The 17,820-nt window shown below is 45.6% G+C and overlaps 1 protein-coding gene across 11 annotated transcripts in view; it reads left to right on the top strand.

Moving 5' to 3' along the window:
• Positions 1-17,820, top strand: part of adgrl3.1 (adhesion G protein-coupled receptor L3.1) — a 223,943-nt gene that overhangs the window by 56,925 nt on the left and 149,198 nt on the right. For all 11 annotated transcript variants that reach the window (XM_035417534.1, XM_035417525.1, XM_035417533.1 and 8 more), the window contains one exon: positions 2,798-2,947. In XM_035417534.1, the coding sequence (XP_035273425.1) occupies positions 2,857-2,947 (91 nt within the window). In that variant the 5' untranslated portion in view covers positions 2,798-2,856. The remainder of the gene's footprint in view (positions 1-2,797; positions 2,948-17,820) is intronic.

Below are 17,820 nucleotides of genomic sequence, written 5' to 3'. Positions count from 1 at the left end.
AAAAAATAAATGGCTAAATCATTTTGACATATTGATGAACTGTGAGGAAAATAGGAATGCACCAATGTGATAAAGCCTTTGGTGGCAGTGTAGTATAACAGGTAAGGAACTGGTCTTGTAACCTAAAGGTCGCAGGTTTGATTCCTGGGTAGGGCACTGCCGTTGTACCGTTGAGGTAAAGGTACCTAACCTGCATTGCTTCAGTATACATCCAGCTGTATAAATGGATGCAACGTAAAAGTTGTGTATCTCGCTCTGGATAAGAGCATCTGCTAAATGCCTGCAATGTCATGTAATGCGGTTTTTTTCAACCCTCATCCTCATGCTGGTGCTATTTCTGCTGGTTTTTGTCGTTAGTACTCAATTGATCAATTAAAGCGGCTGATTACCGTTAACTCACCTCACCTGGATTCCTGGGCCTGGGTTTGTTACAGGTGTGTGCGGGAGGTGAAAGCGAAAACCCAGCCCACGTTATAGGCCCCGCTCGAATCGGGGGTCGAGACTCGCCGGTTAACGGTATAATTGGGCTCAGCCTCCGAAAGCTGGCAGAAATAAATTGGCCCTTATTGTGGCGGTGTCTGCAAGTACGCCCAGTGACCCGAAGTGTCTTCATCAGTGGAGAAAAGCACTTGTATTGCGCTGGCCACGGTAAATACAGAGCATAATTACATCGCTCTCATTGTGCTCTTCGCGGTGTTATGAAAGCACTGCGCTTCAGTAATGAAAAAGGCTTAAACAATTAATTTCGTTTTTGAGCAGTTGGCCATTGCTGCATTTGCATAAATCTGTTTCCCCATTTTAACCGATAACCTAACATTTAAAAGTCCCCATTTGCTGCATCAAAACATGTAAAAGCTGAGCTCTTGTTTTGCGTCTTCCGTATAGGGACCGACGCAAAGCAGTCGTCTCCGTTTTGCCGATCGTGGAGTAAAGCTCATAAATCGTTACTCGTGCGAAGAAGAGACGTCTCCTTGAATCCGTTGACATTTTTTTTTCAGGCCGCCTTTCTTGTACCATTTCTCCGCCCGTCTCCCCGCATACCGCCATCACAGAGACGGAGTGTTTATGCGCGATCTCCCGCCGTGTAAATCACCCGTGTCTATCTTTACATCGAGCTCCGTCGACCGGTCACTCCTTTCTCGAAAATAACGTAGCCCAGAATGCACTGGGTCAGCACAACTGTAGCCGCGGGTTGAATTAATGGATTCGACGACTGCCCCCACGCAGAGAACTGGGGCCCTGACCCCCTTTGCGAGACCCTGCGGGGGAGGTTTGAATTGTTATGAGTGTGCCGTGTCCATTTTAGCTGACTGCTGTGTATTTAAATGTGATTTAATGCAGTTTGGGATTGTTGATGTAAGCGCTAGTCCCATGAAAGCTGACCAACGTTGACAGCGCGCATACGTGTATGGATTAGATCGCGTACTAGTTCCTTGACCTTGGTATGATTTAGACCAAGGGTGTTCAGGCTTATCAGAAAAGGGGCTGGTGTGGGTGCAGGTTTTTGTTGTAGCCCAGCACTGAGACACCTGATTCTACTTTTCAAGGTCTTGATTCAGGAGCATGATTAGTTAATTAGTTGAATCAGGTGTCTTAGTGCTGGGCTGAAGCAAATACTACCTGCGCCCACACTTGCCCTTATCAGATTAGATTGAACGCCCCTGTGCAAGATAGAGTTGCGGATCCATTTCAGTTCCCGAAAAAGTCTCACGTCTCAAGGAAGCTTTCGCTGTTCTGGGAGCGCCTGGCACGACCCCAGATTTCGCGGTGATTGTTCTTATTCCTCAGATAGCTAATCCTTTGAGTTTAAACTTTTTTTCGAGGGAAAGTTTGCAAACTTACTGCTGCGCTGCCTGTGTTAAAATGCTTCCCAGTTTGAAAAGCAGTTTGAAAAGCGGGACGGTGCTGCAGTCTCTCTGCGAGACGCATTGGTCTGACACGCTGAGATTAGTCATGACTAATGTTATAACAAATTATATCAAGCCCTGCGGTCTTTCTGTGTTTTTTTTTGTTTTTCGTTTAAAGGCCAGCGCGCTGACCGGATCGTTCGTGTGGTTTCGGTTCCGGAATGTCAGTCCCTAGCCGCTGAGCTTGGGCGGGTAGTGCCGGGTCCGAGAGAAACAGTCTGATGTCACGAACCGTTTAGAAAGAGACGGACGCCGTGGAAGATCATTAATTCAGACCTCTTTCACGAGATGCGGAAGTTCAGAAGGGCATGGAAGTTCAGAAATGTACTGTACCAGACTGCATTGTGGGACGGGGGCCATGTAAAACACTTATCTGCACCAAAGGCCCTTTTGTAATGAGCCACGACATGGACAGACTTCAGACCTTTGAAGATTTCCTCACCAGGTATCACCCATGAATTACGCTGAACTTGGCAGACACTCTTATCCAATAACAGCAAATGCCTCACTTGGGCAACACAGTGTCCATATATGTATTTATTTTTGTGGTGACGGATATTCATATCGTGCTTAACCATGTACTCAAACTAGATGTTGAACAAGGAGCGGTTCACAGCAAGGCTACATTTACCCAGATTCAATCTAACCAGAACGTTCTTTGCCGTCTCCAGATCAAGAATTACCTTTTTTGTCTCTTAAACGTGAAGAGCACTTGCAGATGCTGTGTATACACGTGTAATAAAATGAATAATAAGAAATGAAGACTCTCTCCTAAATGTGTTCCCCAGTGTTGCTCTTGAAAAATGAGACTTTGTCCCTGGAGGAGAGGATAAACAGTGCCCTTGACTCTGTGTGTGTGTGTGTGTGTGTGTGTGTGTGTGCCCTTACAGGCCTGTAGAACAGTAGCAGGAGGAGCGCCGGAACCCTGGCCTGCTCGGGCCGTATCAGGATGGCTGACGCTGGCGCTGGAAACTCCGCGGGGGCCATGTTGATGACACGTCTGCTGCTGTTCGCCGCTCTGCTCTCCCCGGCGGTGCTGGGTAAGCTCTCCTCCTCCTCCTCCTCCTCTGGCTCTTTAAACACCCCCCCCCCCCCCCCACACACACACACACACCCCCCTGCCCCCCTTCCTACAGGGAGCGTACGGACCGCGGTGCGAGGTGGTAGTAAATTGAAAGCGGCTGGGCTGACATGGCTGCCGCTCACCCTCGGCCGTTGTCTGAGGAGAATAAATTAATTCTGAATTCAGAAGGGGGGGGCGGGGAGTTGGAGTTTAAAAATAAAAAAACGGGTAAAATGAAACACAGGCCGGGGTCAGGGGCGTCGGCCCCAGGGCAGCGGGCGCTAATTCTATTCCGCTGGCCTGTTAATGGAGATCGGCGCAGTCCAGACGTCGCCCGGGCGACCAGCAGAACAGGGCCCATTGTGCAGCCGTTGGTTTTTTCTGTGCGTGTGTGAAAACGTTTCAAAAGCCGTGACGTGACACCGATGCGTCTCGCACACACGCCGTCGACACGCCGCCTCCCCGCGATCCGAGCGTTTAGCGTCGGATGTCGAGCGAGGCTCTGTCTGACTCCGTACGCAAAACCGCTTTTCGCGCCGCAGAAGGAGCGACGCGCGTTTGTAAACGTGGTTATTACACATCCAGGCCTGTCTGCGATTACATGCCGGCTTCGCTCCCGGATTTCAACCCGATTACTCTTCCTCGTATCGCACGTCTTACGCTTAAACTGGCTGAGGCGTCGTCTGACACAGTCTCAGCCCGCAACCTTTGGGTCACAAATCCATTTCCCTAGCCGCCGCGGCTACGCCTCTGAGGGCTAACATAGCGAGCGTTTGGCCGGACTGAGCGTGACGTGCTGTACACCGCGTAGCTCCGCTCTGTTGGGCTGCTGCCTGCGTGTGGTTTTGGCTTAACGAGAGCGTTTTACTGTAAGTACAGCGCTGCTCCAAGCTGAGGCACTGTAACTGCTACCCAAGGGCATTATGGGTAGGGAACTGGGCTCGTAAGGTTGCTGCTTCGATTCTCTGGTACGACATTGCCGTTTGAGCAAGGTACTTTGCCTGAATTGCTTCCGTGGGTCTTCAGCTGTATAAATGGATACTGTGTAGAAAAACGCATTAAGTTGTGCGAGTCACGTTGGATGAGAGAGGCTGCTACACAGCAGTAATATAATAAATGGTAATGGCTTGGTTTAGGTTTGGGTTTAGTTTAGTGTCAGGGGTTTACTTGCGGTCTGTAATTACATAGCAATTATATAACATCGTTCATCTTGTGACAAGATGTACATGCTGCGTAGTTACATTGTAGTTACCGTTTGAGCACATGGTAATTTATCACGTTATTACAAACCGCTAGGCGGTATTACATAGCAAAAGCAGATATTTTTTTTACAAACTGCTGGCTAGTTTGAATTTTGCGGTGGTTTAAATTGAGCTGGCGTGGGCTCAGTTGTGCTATTTATGTGTTTTCTTTTTGCTTGGACCTCAGGATAACGAGGGAATATGCTCAAAACTTTGCAATGTTACCGTGTAATTAACTGAACACCCACCAGAGTGCACGCGTTGTCACACAGAAACGAATTGCGAGGTAACAATTCCTCTGAAGTGAAGTGGCCGCCTGCCTGCTTTTGCTACCCGTGTTTTTCATCCTGGACTCACCCACACAAACACACATATACAGTACACATGCGTGTGCGCTTGTACACGCTACGTTAATGCACTGGCATGTCTACTCACACACACACACACACACACACACACAAATACACACACTCACCCACACTCACACACACACCCACACACACACACACAAATACACACACTCACCCACAATCACACACACACCCACACACACACAGATACACACACAGTATACACACTCACACACACACACTCACCCACACACACACAGACAGACACACACTCAGACACACGCACTCACACACACACACACACACACACTCACACACACACTCACACACACTCACTCACACACGCACTCACACACACACACACACACACTCACACACTCACACACACACACACACACTCACACACTCACACACACACACACACACACACTCACACACACACACACACACACACTCTCACACACACACACACTCACACACACACACACACACACACACACACACTCACACACACACACACACACTCTCACACACACACACTCTCACACACACACACACACACACACACACTCTCACACACACAGCCCTTCCGCAGCGGGTCGTTCTCCGCTCTGTGAGGCTCGTAGCGGGCTCGGCTTTGATGCGTAGGGCGTGGAGCGCTGTTCTGGCTGGAGGCTAATCCTATTAGCGTCTCCCTCCGCCCCGTCCTCTGTGAAGGAGAGGATATTCTCTCTCCCCGCCCCAGCGGGGGGGGGCATGGCTGCGATCGCGTGGCGCATTTCCGTCGATACGCGGGCGTCGATATCTCTCCGCGTACGTCCCGTCGTATCAAACGGCCCTGTGTGTGGAGAGAGGGAGAGCGGGGCACTGCCTACCCAGGATTCCACTGACCCGAAGTAGCAGCGCTTATGCAAAACCAAATGGCAAAAGTAGTACTTTGACAGCTGTTAGAATGATCATTATATATATATGGTTATGTGTGTGTGTGTGTGTGTGTGAGAGAGAGAGAGACATACTGACATAGAGAGAGACATAGATAGACAGAGAGATAGAGATACTGACATAGAGAGAGAGCGAGAGAGAGAGAGAGTCAGAAAGAGAGAGATAGAGAAACTGACATAGAGCGAGAGAGAGAGAGAGAGAGAGAGAGATATAGTATTCATAGCCAGTATATTTATTTGGGGGGTTCAGGCAATCACAGATGGCATGACAGCATTTCCCTGCAGTGAGGGGAGAAGTGGTTTTGCGTCAGGGTAATGTGGCGCGTATCGGAGCATCGGGATGTAAAGGTATTCGGCGCGCGGGCCACGCGTTCGCCCGCGGCGGTCCCCCCCCCGGAACGCCCGGCTCAACCCCGCTCTCATTCCGGAACATTCCACACACGGGCGGAGCAGGTAATTGACCATTCAGCCAGACGTCTCTGGAGATGCACCTGCCCCTCTCCAACACCCCCTACCCCCTACTCCCTACCACCGCCACACACACACGGTAGCACACACACACAGGCAGACGCTCACGCAACACACACACACACACATACCACAAACAGAAGCCTACCAGGCCATTTTAAGTGCATGGCCATAAGTCACATCTTGTGTCAGGACCAATTTCAGCTGGGACCACAAAGAGCAGGGAGGTTTGTCATGGTTTCTTTTACTAACAAAAAAGAAAATTGTGTGCATGTGTGCCTGTGTGTGTCTGTGTGTGTGTGTGTGTACATGCGTGTGTGCGTGCGTGTCTGTGTGCCTGTGTGTGCAATGTATACATAATACAATATATAATGTATACAGTATTATGTATACAATGCATATGCATATAATTAGTGATGCATTGTGGGAGATGTAGGCGAGTCAGTAGTAGCCCTTATGACCCTTAGAGCTGTTTCACTGTAATCCAAACACTGCACTAATTGGGAAGCTTAATTAAATGAGCGGTCACACTTGTCATGTATGCTCTGAGAGTGTGTCTGAGTGTTTTTATACCTGTGACAGGACTGGTTTGGTCTCACGCGGAGGACAAAACCACACGGCTTATGTCTTTTCCCGACCTTCGCGGCTTTTAATAAATGTGTAACAAAATTTTAATTATAATCTCCAAATAATGAAAAAAGAGGCACCATTTTATGTGGAAGACATTAGGCCGCTCCTTGCTCTCATCCGAAGGGGATGGTGACAGACAGACGGCACGTGGCTGACCGTCTTCGCGGATCGGTCTTACCGCCAAGGCGCGATGCGTCCGGTGCCATCGCGTGGCAAAAACCGCGACGTTAGCGCTACGTACGAGCCGCGCGCTGCTCGACGGCGGACGTGCGTCCCGCCCGTGCGTCTCTTCGTCTCCGAGCTGTAAACGTTTTTTTTTTTCGCGGCTTTTCTTCGGCTCATGTTTTTCCCGCGCCGGCGACAGACGCCCGCGCTGCTCTGCCAGCTTTCCACCGATTGGAGTTCACACCGAGCAGCCGGTTCCCGCCGAACGACAGTCACCCCGCGGGGGCGGGGGGGGGGGGGGGGGGGAGTCTACACAACATGACATCATTTCCTGCTAATGCATTAAACGAGGTTGGAAGGTCGTCCTTACCCCGCTTAGCATCCTCATATTTAATTCATTCGCTCGAACTGCGCCAACAAAATGTCAATTAAAACTTTAATCCAAGGTCTTAGTCTTTACACCTTGGAGGCACAACGGGCCTGTTGGGCTCTAATGTGAGTTTGATAATCCTGCGCATGTGGTAGTTATTAAATTCATGAATTCCTGGTTTTGTTATTGTTACCGCGAAATAGAGGTTATCAGCGAGGCTGAACTCTGTGCCTTTGTGTCCGCGGCCAAAATTGTTTTGGCTGTTTCTTGTCCATTGTGACTTACAGTGGACACGGTTGTGTTGTCTTAAGCAATCCCCAGTATGTTTACACAGCTGTGTTTTTACTTGATCATTTGAGGTTCAATGACTTCCTGAAGTGTAAAAAAAAAAAAAAAGAATTAATAAAAAAAAAAAAAGGTTAATCCAGATGGGACAAGACTCCACAGCTCTTAGATAATGGAGTTCTTCTCTCAATGTCGAATGTCAATAAACAGAATCAACAGACACAAAGGAAATCAATTGTCTGTTTCTTTTTTGCGAGTGTCGTTTTACCGATGAGGGCACAGGCGTCTGAGGTGTTGAGCGGATGGCTCTCGGGGTGCCAGGCGGCGCCCAAAATTATTTATATAGCACACTCAATTAATTAAGCAAATGCTTTTAATTACCCCTGCAGCTCAAGTGAACGCGCTCACGCAAGGAAATGAATCAAGCGTGTCAAATATGCAAAATCTCCGTGATTGACTGCAAGGCCTTTGCAGTTCCCATCAGTCATGTGTAGGGGACGCGGGGCGGAATGAGAAGTGGGCGGGGCGCGGCACCTGCTCGCTGGAGCCGATTTTTCTTCAGCTGAAGCTCACCGTGCTCCGAATCTCCTTGGGACGGCCCACCAAATGTGCATTAGTTCTTAGCTGTGGGATTGGTCTCGCTAAGGGACGGCTCACCAATTAGTTTTAGCAGCATGGGTTGTGTCCTTCGGGACGGCCCACCAAAAAACAGGGATTTATTACAACAATATTTTTACCCGCGTATTTTAGTTTCTTTAAAGCAGTGGTAACCAACCCTGCTCCTGGAGATCTACCGTCCTGCAGGTTTTCACTCCAACCCTAACAAAGCAAATCTCACTCAAAAGCTACAGATTTTAGGTAACTGTGCTACCTCTATGAATGGCTGCAGATGGGAGCAACGTTAGCTTTGCTATTCTTTTTTATGTTTTTCTGCCTGAAAATATGGTTGGCTGTAAAACTTTTTTTTGTTTGGAGTTCTGCTCGGTGCGTGCAGGAAGAAGCGAGGTTGTACCATTCAAATATTTGCTCTCTGGATCCATGGAGGTTTTCTAAATCAAATGAATCAAAATGACGTGGATCCCCTGATGTAGACCGCGACTGTGACAGCGAGGACGGCGTGCTATCAGACGTGTGCTTCGCTCGGCCTGACGTGGACGGATCTGCATCCAGCCTGAACTCGGTTTGGGGAAAAACGCCGCTTTTCACCGGCTTCTGAGACGAGACCAGTGGGAGTTTAGCAGTGCTTAAACAAGGAGATGTTTTTTTCCCGCCTCGTCTAGCGCTTTTGATATCGTTGCCGTCACGGCGATTCGTGAGTTTGGTTGTTGCGCTGGCGGACTGGAGATTAAAGCTGAATAAAAGTACCTGAATTTCCTGCTAGCGGTGCTCTCTCTCCGAGCCAGTACTCGGCTCTGATCTAATCTCTGAGATTGATGTCAGTCTTATGACAGTCTAACATTAATTATAAAGGAAATCATTTGCTTAGTAATGCCAGTGACTTCCGCGTGAATAGCAAAAATCTGTATACTGTACCAGTCAATGTGTGTAATGCTTATGAATGTGTATGTATATATATATATATATATATATATATATATATATATATATATATATATATAGCATTTTCCATGCAGATAGAAGCTGCAGCAGCCAGTTCATATTTTGATTAATTTATGGAAAAAAGTAGAGAACTGGAGCAAACCCCACAGACTTACTTTGATTCTGAACAGTTGATGGTTCGTTGACCAGAAGCAGTCGGATGAAAATCGAGACCTCTAATTTAAAGTCTCCAATAATCTGTTATACTGTCTGTTAATGTCTAGAGACTGTTTACACAGTCATTGCATCATATGTGCTATTTATTTATATATTTTTTAAAAAGCAACAACCGTGCAGAGGAAGGAACAGTCTTTCTTTGAATCGTTTGTGTGCGTTTGAGTCGGTATTATTAAGGACTGTGAGGATAATGGATGACCCCCCTCCCCACCCCCCAGCCTGGGGTACTGGCCCTATGCAGGGATTACATCACACCTGAAAATGTGCTCAATGTTGGAGCCTATAAATGCCTGGTTAACCTGTCATGTCTGCCACGAAAAAAAAGACAAATCACTATCCCCTCACCTCCACCCCTCCGTCAATCTGGGTTAATTTTAGTGAGCTTTGGTCCTCTGAAGGCTAAGGCAATTTTAGAATTTGCTTGAAGCTACGCACAAGTTCCCCGTGGAACACCATGGAAGCCCTGTTCTGTATAACTTAGTAAATACATGGACACATTTTTTTCCCTCATTCTATATTCATGTACTGCACATAAGTGAGAATGTTAAGGAGAAAATGATTAAACTCGCTGCATGAAGGATAGAAGTTGTTAACAAAATAGCAAACCTTAATGTGGAGTTATCCATTACTTACATTTTTACATATTTTGCATATTAATATAATTTGATATATACATGGACATTTATCAGCTGCATCGCTTTCCTCTTGTTTCATTTTATTCCTATACATTCTGATCTCCACATTTTAGACAATCCTGGGCAACCTGTGAATGCAAGATTAGTTAATAAACTATTAATTACTTAATTTATAAATTAAATTATTTGTTAACCCATTCATCTACAGTGTAGTCATGGTACACAGAAATGTGTGAGGGAAAGTACATGTGTTATACACAAGCAGCGTTTTTAAAGCTCACTTCCTGGTCTTACTGAGAGACGTTGCTCACTAGCACCAGTGCTGTTGGCTCCGGTGTAGGTGTTTCAGCCACCCGTTTTAATGAAAGTGAATGGTAACAATGCGGTCAAAATACATTGTTAATTTTTTCCCACAAGAAAATGTAGTCGCAGTGGGTGTTTTTTCTTTGTCTGATGTCTCCCCATGTGCCGATCTGTTAAGTTATTGTGTTATTTGGAAAGGTTGTAATATTTAGCGGATGATTCAGGGACAGTTTGCGTCACTGCTGAGTCACTGTATCTCACTGGAGATCGGACCCATATAAGGGTCCCCCTTCTGCTTACTGCCCAGTCTCTGGATCCAATTTGTACAGCATGGCGGCGCCCACAAGCTGCACTTCCTGGGCTTCAAAACTCTTTTCACCAAGCCCATTGAGAGTCAGTGGGTGATGTCACAGTGATTTGGTCCCTATTTTTTGTACAGTTTATGGTTATACTTCTAAAAACTGTGACCAAAGTCATCAAGGCGGAGGCTGAGCATTAGTCAGACGGATTGGAGTATTGCTGGGTGCACTAAATTCTGCATTTTGTCTTAGATGAAAGCTGCCCAGTTTTTTGTAATCTAATAAGTCTACCCAAGAAATAAACCTCATGCTTTATTGCCTCTGCAGGATATCGTCTGAAGCGGTCTTTCAATTTGTGTCCATTTTCAATGAATCAAGTGTTAACACTGTGTTCCAGGGTGAAATCTTTACCTGGAAGTCATTCATCGAATGCCAGCTGTTCAGTTAAGTTCAGTGAGCTTCAGTTAAGTTAGCTTCGATTTTGTGAAAATAGGCCATTATATTTCTCTAATAACCAGGATGCTGTCATTTCGCCCATTTTATTTTTAGTTTTTTTTTTCTGCTTTCCAAGACCATAAGGATAGAAAGGCTCGTAGGGTCCTGCTGTAGTGAAATAAAACCAAGGGAAAGAGTTTGCTTGGCGACCCAAGTGTTTTAAGATAGCCCCCCAAGTGCAGTTTATGAGGCGTGTTGCTCTTGGTTCGTCTAACTGTAAATGTTCCCCGGTGGTTACTTTTTTTAATGTGTTCTGGCTTTTTCTGTGCGGAAAACCTCAAATTCATTATACAATGTATCGTTTATTAAATTCATGGCACAAATTAGCATTTGCGGTTACCAAGAGAACTAGAGGGCAAAATAAAAATCCTTGTGTTGGGGTTGAAGAAGGAAGTGAGCACAGCATTGCTGTATTTTTATTTTTTCTTCTTTTCACAAAAGCACTGCCACCTCAGCTCCACTCCAGGTCATGTGACCATTTAACGGACCCTTCTTACGTTTGACATCATACTCAGTGTTATTATTATGAATGGGGATTTTAGGCAGTCCTGGCCCTTACGATGGCCAGGCATCCTGTGGCCAGCTGTGTTTCACATCTCCTCTAGACGGCTGGAATGGACGTTTGTTATGAGTCCCAGAGTCATTGCAGTTGTGTTCGTTACTGCGGGTAAAGCTCAGGCCCTCTACCCAGTGTAATAGCGCGGATTAGCGCACGACGCAGTGAAGCTGGGCGGTAAAGTCCTTTGATATGTGTGACATAAACACTTCTGCGTGGCTGGCTGGCACGTTCAGCGATGCCTAGCTTTGGTGAAACCATGTATGAAGCAATATCCCTGAAATTTGCCCTTAAAAATGGTCCTCTGTCGCTTGACTCTGTTATTATTTGCTTTGTTATTACAGATTAGGTAGATGGAAAAAACGCGATGAATTCAAAATGCCTTGTTCAAAATATGATACACGTTTTTTTTTTTCATTTAAAGTACACTTGAGGTTCCGCAGTGGGTAGAGGGTGGGGGCAAATCCTCCCTTCTGGATAGCAAACACACACACACACACACGACTGTATTCAGTTAACATCCCACGCTCACAAAGCTAGGCTAACTGGCTAACTGAATTCAAACTGGCTCATGCGTTGTAGTCTGTCTGTTGGCTGATCATGGCTATTTATTTAAGTCTTTTTTTGTACTCTTGTGTCCTGAATCCAAACTTTTCTGTGACCTTTCTTCATGGGGGATAAACATTGGGTGGCGGTCTGTTGTTTTGATAAAGTGTTGCAAGCGATACAGAAGAATGAATGGAAGAACCGTCGGCAACAATCAGATGTCTGACAGAGATAAAGTAAAACGATTCTGCTTTATTGCCGTGGAAACGCATTTCTGTGCTGGATTGTTCTCTGAGCGTAAAGGTGATGGTGAGGTAAAATTAGAAGTTTTTCTCTCTTTCTTACAGTACCTGCCAGGAGGAACCCTAAAAACGTCTACCTCAGCTGTCAGTGTTTCTTTCTCTGACGTATCTGTCCGATTTTGTTCTCTTCCTTTAAATTGGGACTCAGCCATCGTTTTTGCAGTTATTTTTATTCATTGAGAACTTTTTGGAATACGCTGAAGCTTAATATTTAAATTAGGAAATTTGAGTGGTTAGCACAACGGGTTAGCGAACTGGGCTTGCAGCTGCGAACGCTGTAGTTTGGATTCCTAGGTGGAGCACTTGCCTGTTGTGTCCTCGGTCAAGGTTCTGAGCCTTAATTGCCTCAGTAAATATACAGCTTCAATCGCTCTGGATACGAGCGTCTGTTGAATGGCTAAAAATGTAAATGTCTGTGGCGCATCGCTCCGTCAGATCTGTTTTTAGCTCGGGATGTAACTGAAATATTGCCATTTCCCGTGTAGCCGGCCAGACAGAGTTGGACAGAAATAGTGAGACTTCTTTGTTCCTCTTTATTTTTATTTTTTTTTCTACCCTTTAGTTTTTTTTTTTTTTTCAAACCTAGATAGAAAAATCAATAACTCCTTTCAACCGACAGGAAGGCTGGAAATGGCCTGAGTAGCTGGCCAGCGCCATCTTCCTTGTCTTAGATTGCCAAAGTGCTGTCAGAGCCGGCGAAACAAACGACAGCGGCGTTAAGCGGGAAGGCTCATTTTGGAAACGGGTTAAACGCGACGCGGTTTTATCGGTGTCCTGAAGGGCGTGTACATCTTATAAGTGGATGAATTAGAGCCGGGGGGGGGCCTAAGTGGCATCGTTCGCGGTGTTGAAAGACGCAATTTGAAGTCGCGTGTCGAGAGCAGAGTGGAGTTTAATGAGGACGGATATTGACAAGGGGGGGTCAAGGCGTCGAGATGTTAGTTTACATCAGGTGACACAACGCGTGCTCGGACCGGTGCCCTCAAGATATCATAAATATTACAGGATGACTCTTCATTGCCCAAATTACTGAGGCTATTGACTTTTGCTGCATTATATATTCAGGAAAATGGAAAATGGCATGAGTGGAAACGACAGTCAGCATTTTAGCGAGAGCCAAGAACCGAGCGTTTTAGTGTGTCAGAGTGATTCCCAGTATATGAATAAAATGCAATGTAAAATTAAAAAAAAAACTGTTCCAAGCAATCCCAGGCATTAATTTCCAACACAGAGCCCCCCGGTTGCCATTTTAAAGAGATAATGACTTAAAAAAAAAAAATAAGTGCAAAAACTTCAGGAAAGCGTGAAAGCCCTTTCTGCCTCCGCTTCTCCACGCGCACGTTTCAGGCGACCTGCGTTTCCCGCTGAGGCCAGCCCAGATGGGAACCCCCTAATGGTGCGCGTGATTACAGGCCAAAAATGTCCTTCTTATGCAAATACCTCGTCTGCAGCAGACCGCTGCTTCGCACATCGTTATCCTGCCGAAACGCAAGGCCGCCCCATCACGTGTCACCGACAACGATCCCTTATGCTGAGTCAGGAGGTTTATATTTCCCTTTCATATTTGAGTGCTTGGCATACGTCCTGTTTATTTTGCGAATGCTTGGATTTGGTCTGTTTCACAGTTTAATTCCGTACCAGTAACCCCGTAAACGTATTGGTTAACTTCAAGGGAACTTTGCCCATCAGACCTTAACAGATACCAGACCATAGAGTCCATACATGCACTAGAACCGAGCCTTAACTGGATGAGCCACCCCAGCAGTTATGGAGTTAACTGTTCCAATTGGGACTGTTCTAGTGCATGGGTGGGCTCTATGGTATGGTATATGTTAAGGCACTGCTCTAGTTTCTAGTGCATGGATGGGCCCCACTGCTTGGGTTTGAATCCAAGCTGTGTCAGTGCTGAGGGAGCTGGCAGCCCTGCAGAGGGATTGACCCATGGCTCGAGCGTCACCAGGGATGCGCAAATCTGGCTGGTTTTCCTTTTTACCCGATAGCTAATTGAGCGATTAATGCGACTGATTAGCCTGAGAATTAACTCATCGGGACCCTGTTTCAGGAAGCAGGATTACTGAGTTAGCTGGATAACTGCACTGAGTAAAGCTTTTCCATATTTGGAACATGAACTGAAGTAAAAAGAGCTGTTCTGGGTTTTACTCCAGCTAACTCGGTAGTCCTGCTTTGTGAATTACTCCCCATGGTGTCCCAGGTTTAAATCAGTCCTCATTAGAGGGGAAGAATGAACCACAGCAGCACTACTGGCCTCCAGGGTCCCTGTTCTAGTGTCACCAGGGATGGGAGGGTTTCAGTCAGCCGGGATATATCACCGCTCACTAGCGACCCCTGCTGGTCAACAAGGATCCGGCAGGTCCACCTGTTGAGCCGCATGTGAAGTGTTTTTTTTTTTTTTCCGGCTTGTGATTGGCTGATCCTGGCTTGCGTGCTATGGCACGATAAGAAGGAGGTGTGGCATCACATGCTTTGGAAGAGAGCCCATGCTTGTCAGTAGAGGTTTCGGAAAAAACCGATGATGTACGTATGCTATTGGGCTTTCCAAATTGCCGAGAAAAATGGAAAAAAGAGAAGGTCACCCTTAAAATGACCTCCAGTACATATTACAAACATATGCGTCCTTTAGGGAACATAAAATAAAACGATAACTGCTTTGCACTGTGTAACCATCCAAACTTCTTTTTTTTCTTTCATTGGAATGGCCATTGGTTTAATTTAAGAATACATGCCCCCACACTTACACCCACGCACACACACACACACATACACATACACACTTGGACGCACACAAACCTAATGAGGCCTTATGCAAGCATCCCCAAATCAGACAGAAATAGCCGAGCGCAGATCTCTGAGGAGTCCATTATAGCCAGTCCAATGTGGGATGAATGGAGAGTGGTGCAGCTCCAGTAAGGATCTGAATCGGTGCTCGTCAGCCTGGCCTGGCAGTGGAGGGCGAGGCTCGGAGAGGCCCTTAGGGGAACCAATCACAGCGGTCACGTTAATGGAGTCCTGTCAACAGGTTTGCAGCCAGCTGTGCTTGCTCTAACAGGAATGCAGACAGCTCAAAGCATCGTCCATTATTTAGCCATTATAAAAAATATGTTTTTATCCTCCTGCTCTATTAATTATAATGTTAACTTGACTTTTGCTTCCTGGAAGAAACATAGGGTATGTGTCTTTCAATAAAAATAAATAAATAAATAAATGAATAAAAAACTATTAAAATGTCCTTCAAATATTTTCAGCACATTTCTGATTAGTTTGAGGTTTTCGCTCTGCGAGAAGCACAGGACTGATGGAGGAAGTGTTTCAGATCAATGCAAATAAATGTAATAATGTAGGTGTCTAGACTAGGGGATGGGATCAAATGGGCGGGAGAGAGAAATTAGCCTCTCAGTCCTTGAGGTTCAGGAGGGGAACTGGGGCACTTTGAGAGAGGCCGCGCGGGGTGGCGCGGGGCAGTTGGGAATCCAATACGACCGGCTGACAAAAGAAGGCCTCTTATCGAAAGAATGTCGACCTCCTTTGAGAAAACATTCCACGTGCGCTTCATCTCTTTATTAATTGTGCTTTTAAATAAAACATAATTCCTTTGACAAAAAAAAAAGAAAAAAAAAATTAATCTTTAATCTCTCATTCCCTGTGGTGCCCCTATCTGGAAATATTAATATGGCCGTGGGCAATCGTTCTTCCTGCTGAGGGAAATACTGCTGAGGCTATTTATTTATTTATTTATTTTTGAAAGCAAATGTCCGCATGACAGAGATAGAAAAGCATTTGGACATTTGCTGGTGACATACTATAAAAAAGTGTGAGTCTTTAATTAATGTTCAGTCAAAAAGTTTTGGAAGGTCCTGTGGGTATTTGCAGCACAAAAATCACACTTATCTAAGAAAACATTTTCATGACTTAAATTTTGTAAAGAAATTGGCACCATTAAAGTATGAGACACATTTTATTATGGGTGTGAAAAATGTCCCAAATATTCATTGTTTTTCGTCCCAAAACCCTCACAAACATATTGCTGTTAATTGAAATTTAATTGAGAAGTAACACATTAATATACAATATTCATTGTCAGTGCAATGCTTGGAAGTGGAAAAAGATTTATTATATATATATATATATTGACTACAATTAGTATATTACTTACAGGCATTAAAAAATAGTTTTGAAAAAGTGTGACTCAAAAATAGACTGTAGTTAGATCTGTTCCACTTTGTATCTTAACTTCACAAATATTTAAAAATCATAGTTAAAAACCAAGTGTGAGTGAATGACACATTTTGTAAACCATTACCAGGAGTTATGAAAGTTAGCAACCTGAAAAACCTTACATTCTGTGCTTCTCTTTCATAGATTCTGTGGTAATAAGATACATTATCAGGAAACAAACTGGAAGGTCATTAAGTAAAAGTAAGTCAAAGTGTACATTTTCCAAAGTCAAAGCAATTTTATCTGGAAATTATTTGTATGCATATTATTTTACATGGATGGCTTTACATTCACTTGCTCATCAACATACCTTTGCTCGGATTAATGCTCAAATCTGATTGGCTTAGTGCTGTACTTTGATATTTTGTATATTTTGCGTACTTAGTTTCCCATCGCAGTTCTGATCACTGTCCATAAACACGTCAGAATATTAAATGTTCACGACGTAAACAGCCTTTGTTTTGGTTCTATGCTCCAAATGAGCGTAATTCAGCTTTTTTTGTTTTGTGATGCTACACTTACTCTCCAAAAAAAAAAAAAAAAAAACATATTTCTTCTTCTTTTGTAAATCAGACAGGGGGAGTGACGAGGTGGCTTGTGCCCTGGACACTGTAGGGGAAGAGCCCGTAATTGGCTCATGCTCAGTAGCTCGCGTTCAGTAGCTCATGCTCAGTAGCTCATGCTCAGTAGCTCGTGTTCTGTAGCTCATGCTCAGTAGCTCGCGTTCAGTAGCTCATGCTCAGTAGCTCATGCTCAGAAGCTCGCGTTCAGTAGCTTGCGTTCAGTAGCTCGTGTTCTGTAGCTCATGCTCAGTAGCTCGCGTTCAGTAGCTCATGTTCAGTAGCTTGCGTTCAGTAGCTCGTGTTCTGTAGGGGCTTTGGAATGATAGGGCCCACAAAAGGCCGACTGTGTCAACGGAGGGAAAATCCAGGTGTTCGTTCCCCCGGGAACCAATGAGCAACCGGCCTCAGCCCTGTCGCTTGACTTGAAGGGGATCCTCTTTCAAAGGAGGTAATATCGGGGGGTGGGTAGGGGTTTCTACCTCACAAGGAATGTGGAACAGCCTGGAGGCTGCTGTTGAAAAGGGGAAGTTGGTGGGGGGGTTGTGGGCTGTGGGAGGGGGGGGGGGGGGGGAGGGTGTTAAGGTGTAATGGGCGCTTATGAAAAGCAAACTTAAAATGATCGTGGGAGCCGAGGTCAGGTCCCGACTGGCCCTGGCGCTGATGTTCTCTGCTGCTCACGTGACCTCTGACCT

The sequence above is a fragment of the Anguilla anguilla genome, chromosome 5 (genome assembly GCF_013347855.1).
Source record: "Anguilla anguilla isolate fAngAng1 chromosome 5, fAngAng1.pri, whole genome shotgun sequence".
Taxonomy (NCBI): domain Eukaryota; kingdom Metazoa; phylum Chordata; class Actinopteri; order Anguilliformes; family Anguillidae; genus Anguilla; species Anguilla anguilla.
The sequence above is the reverse complement of the archived record's forward strand: the minus strand, read 5'-3'. Positions and strand labels throughout refer to the sequence as shown.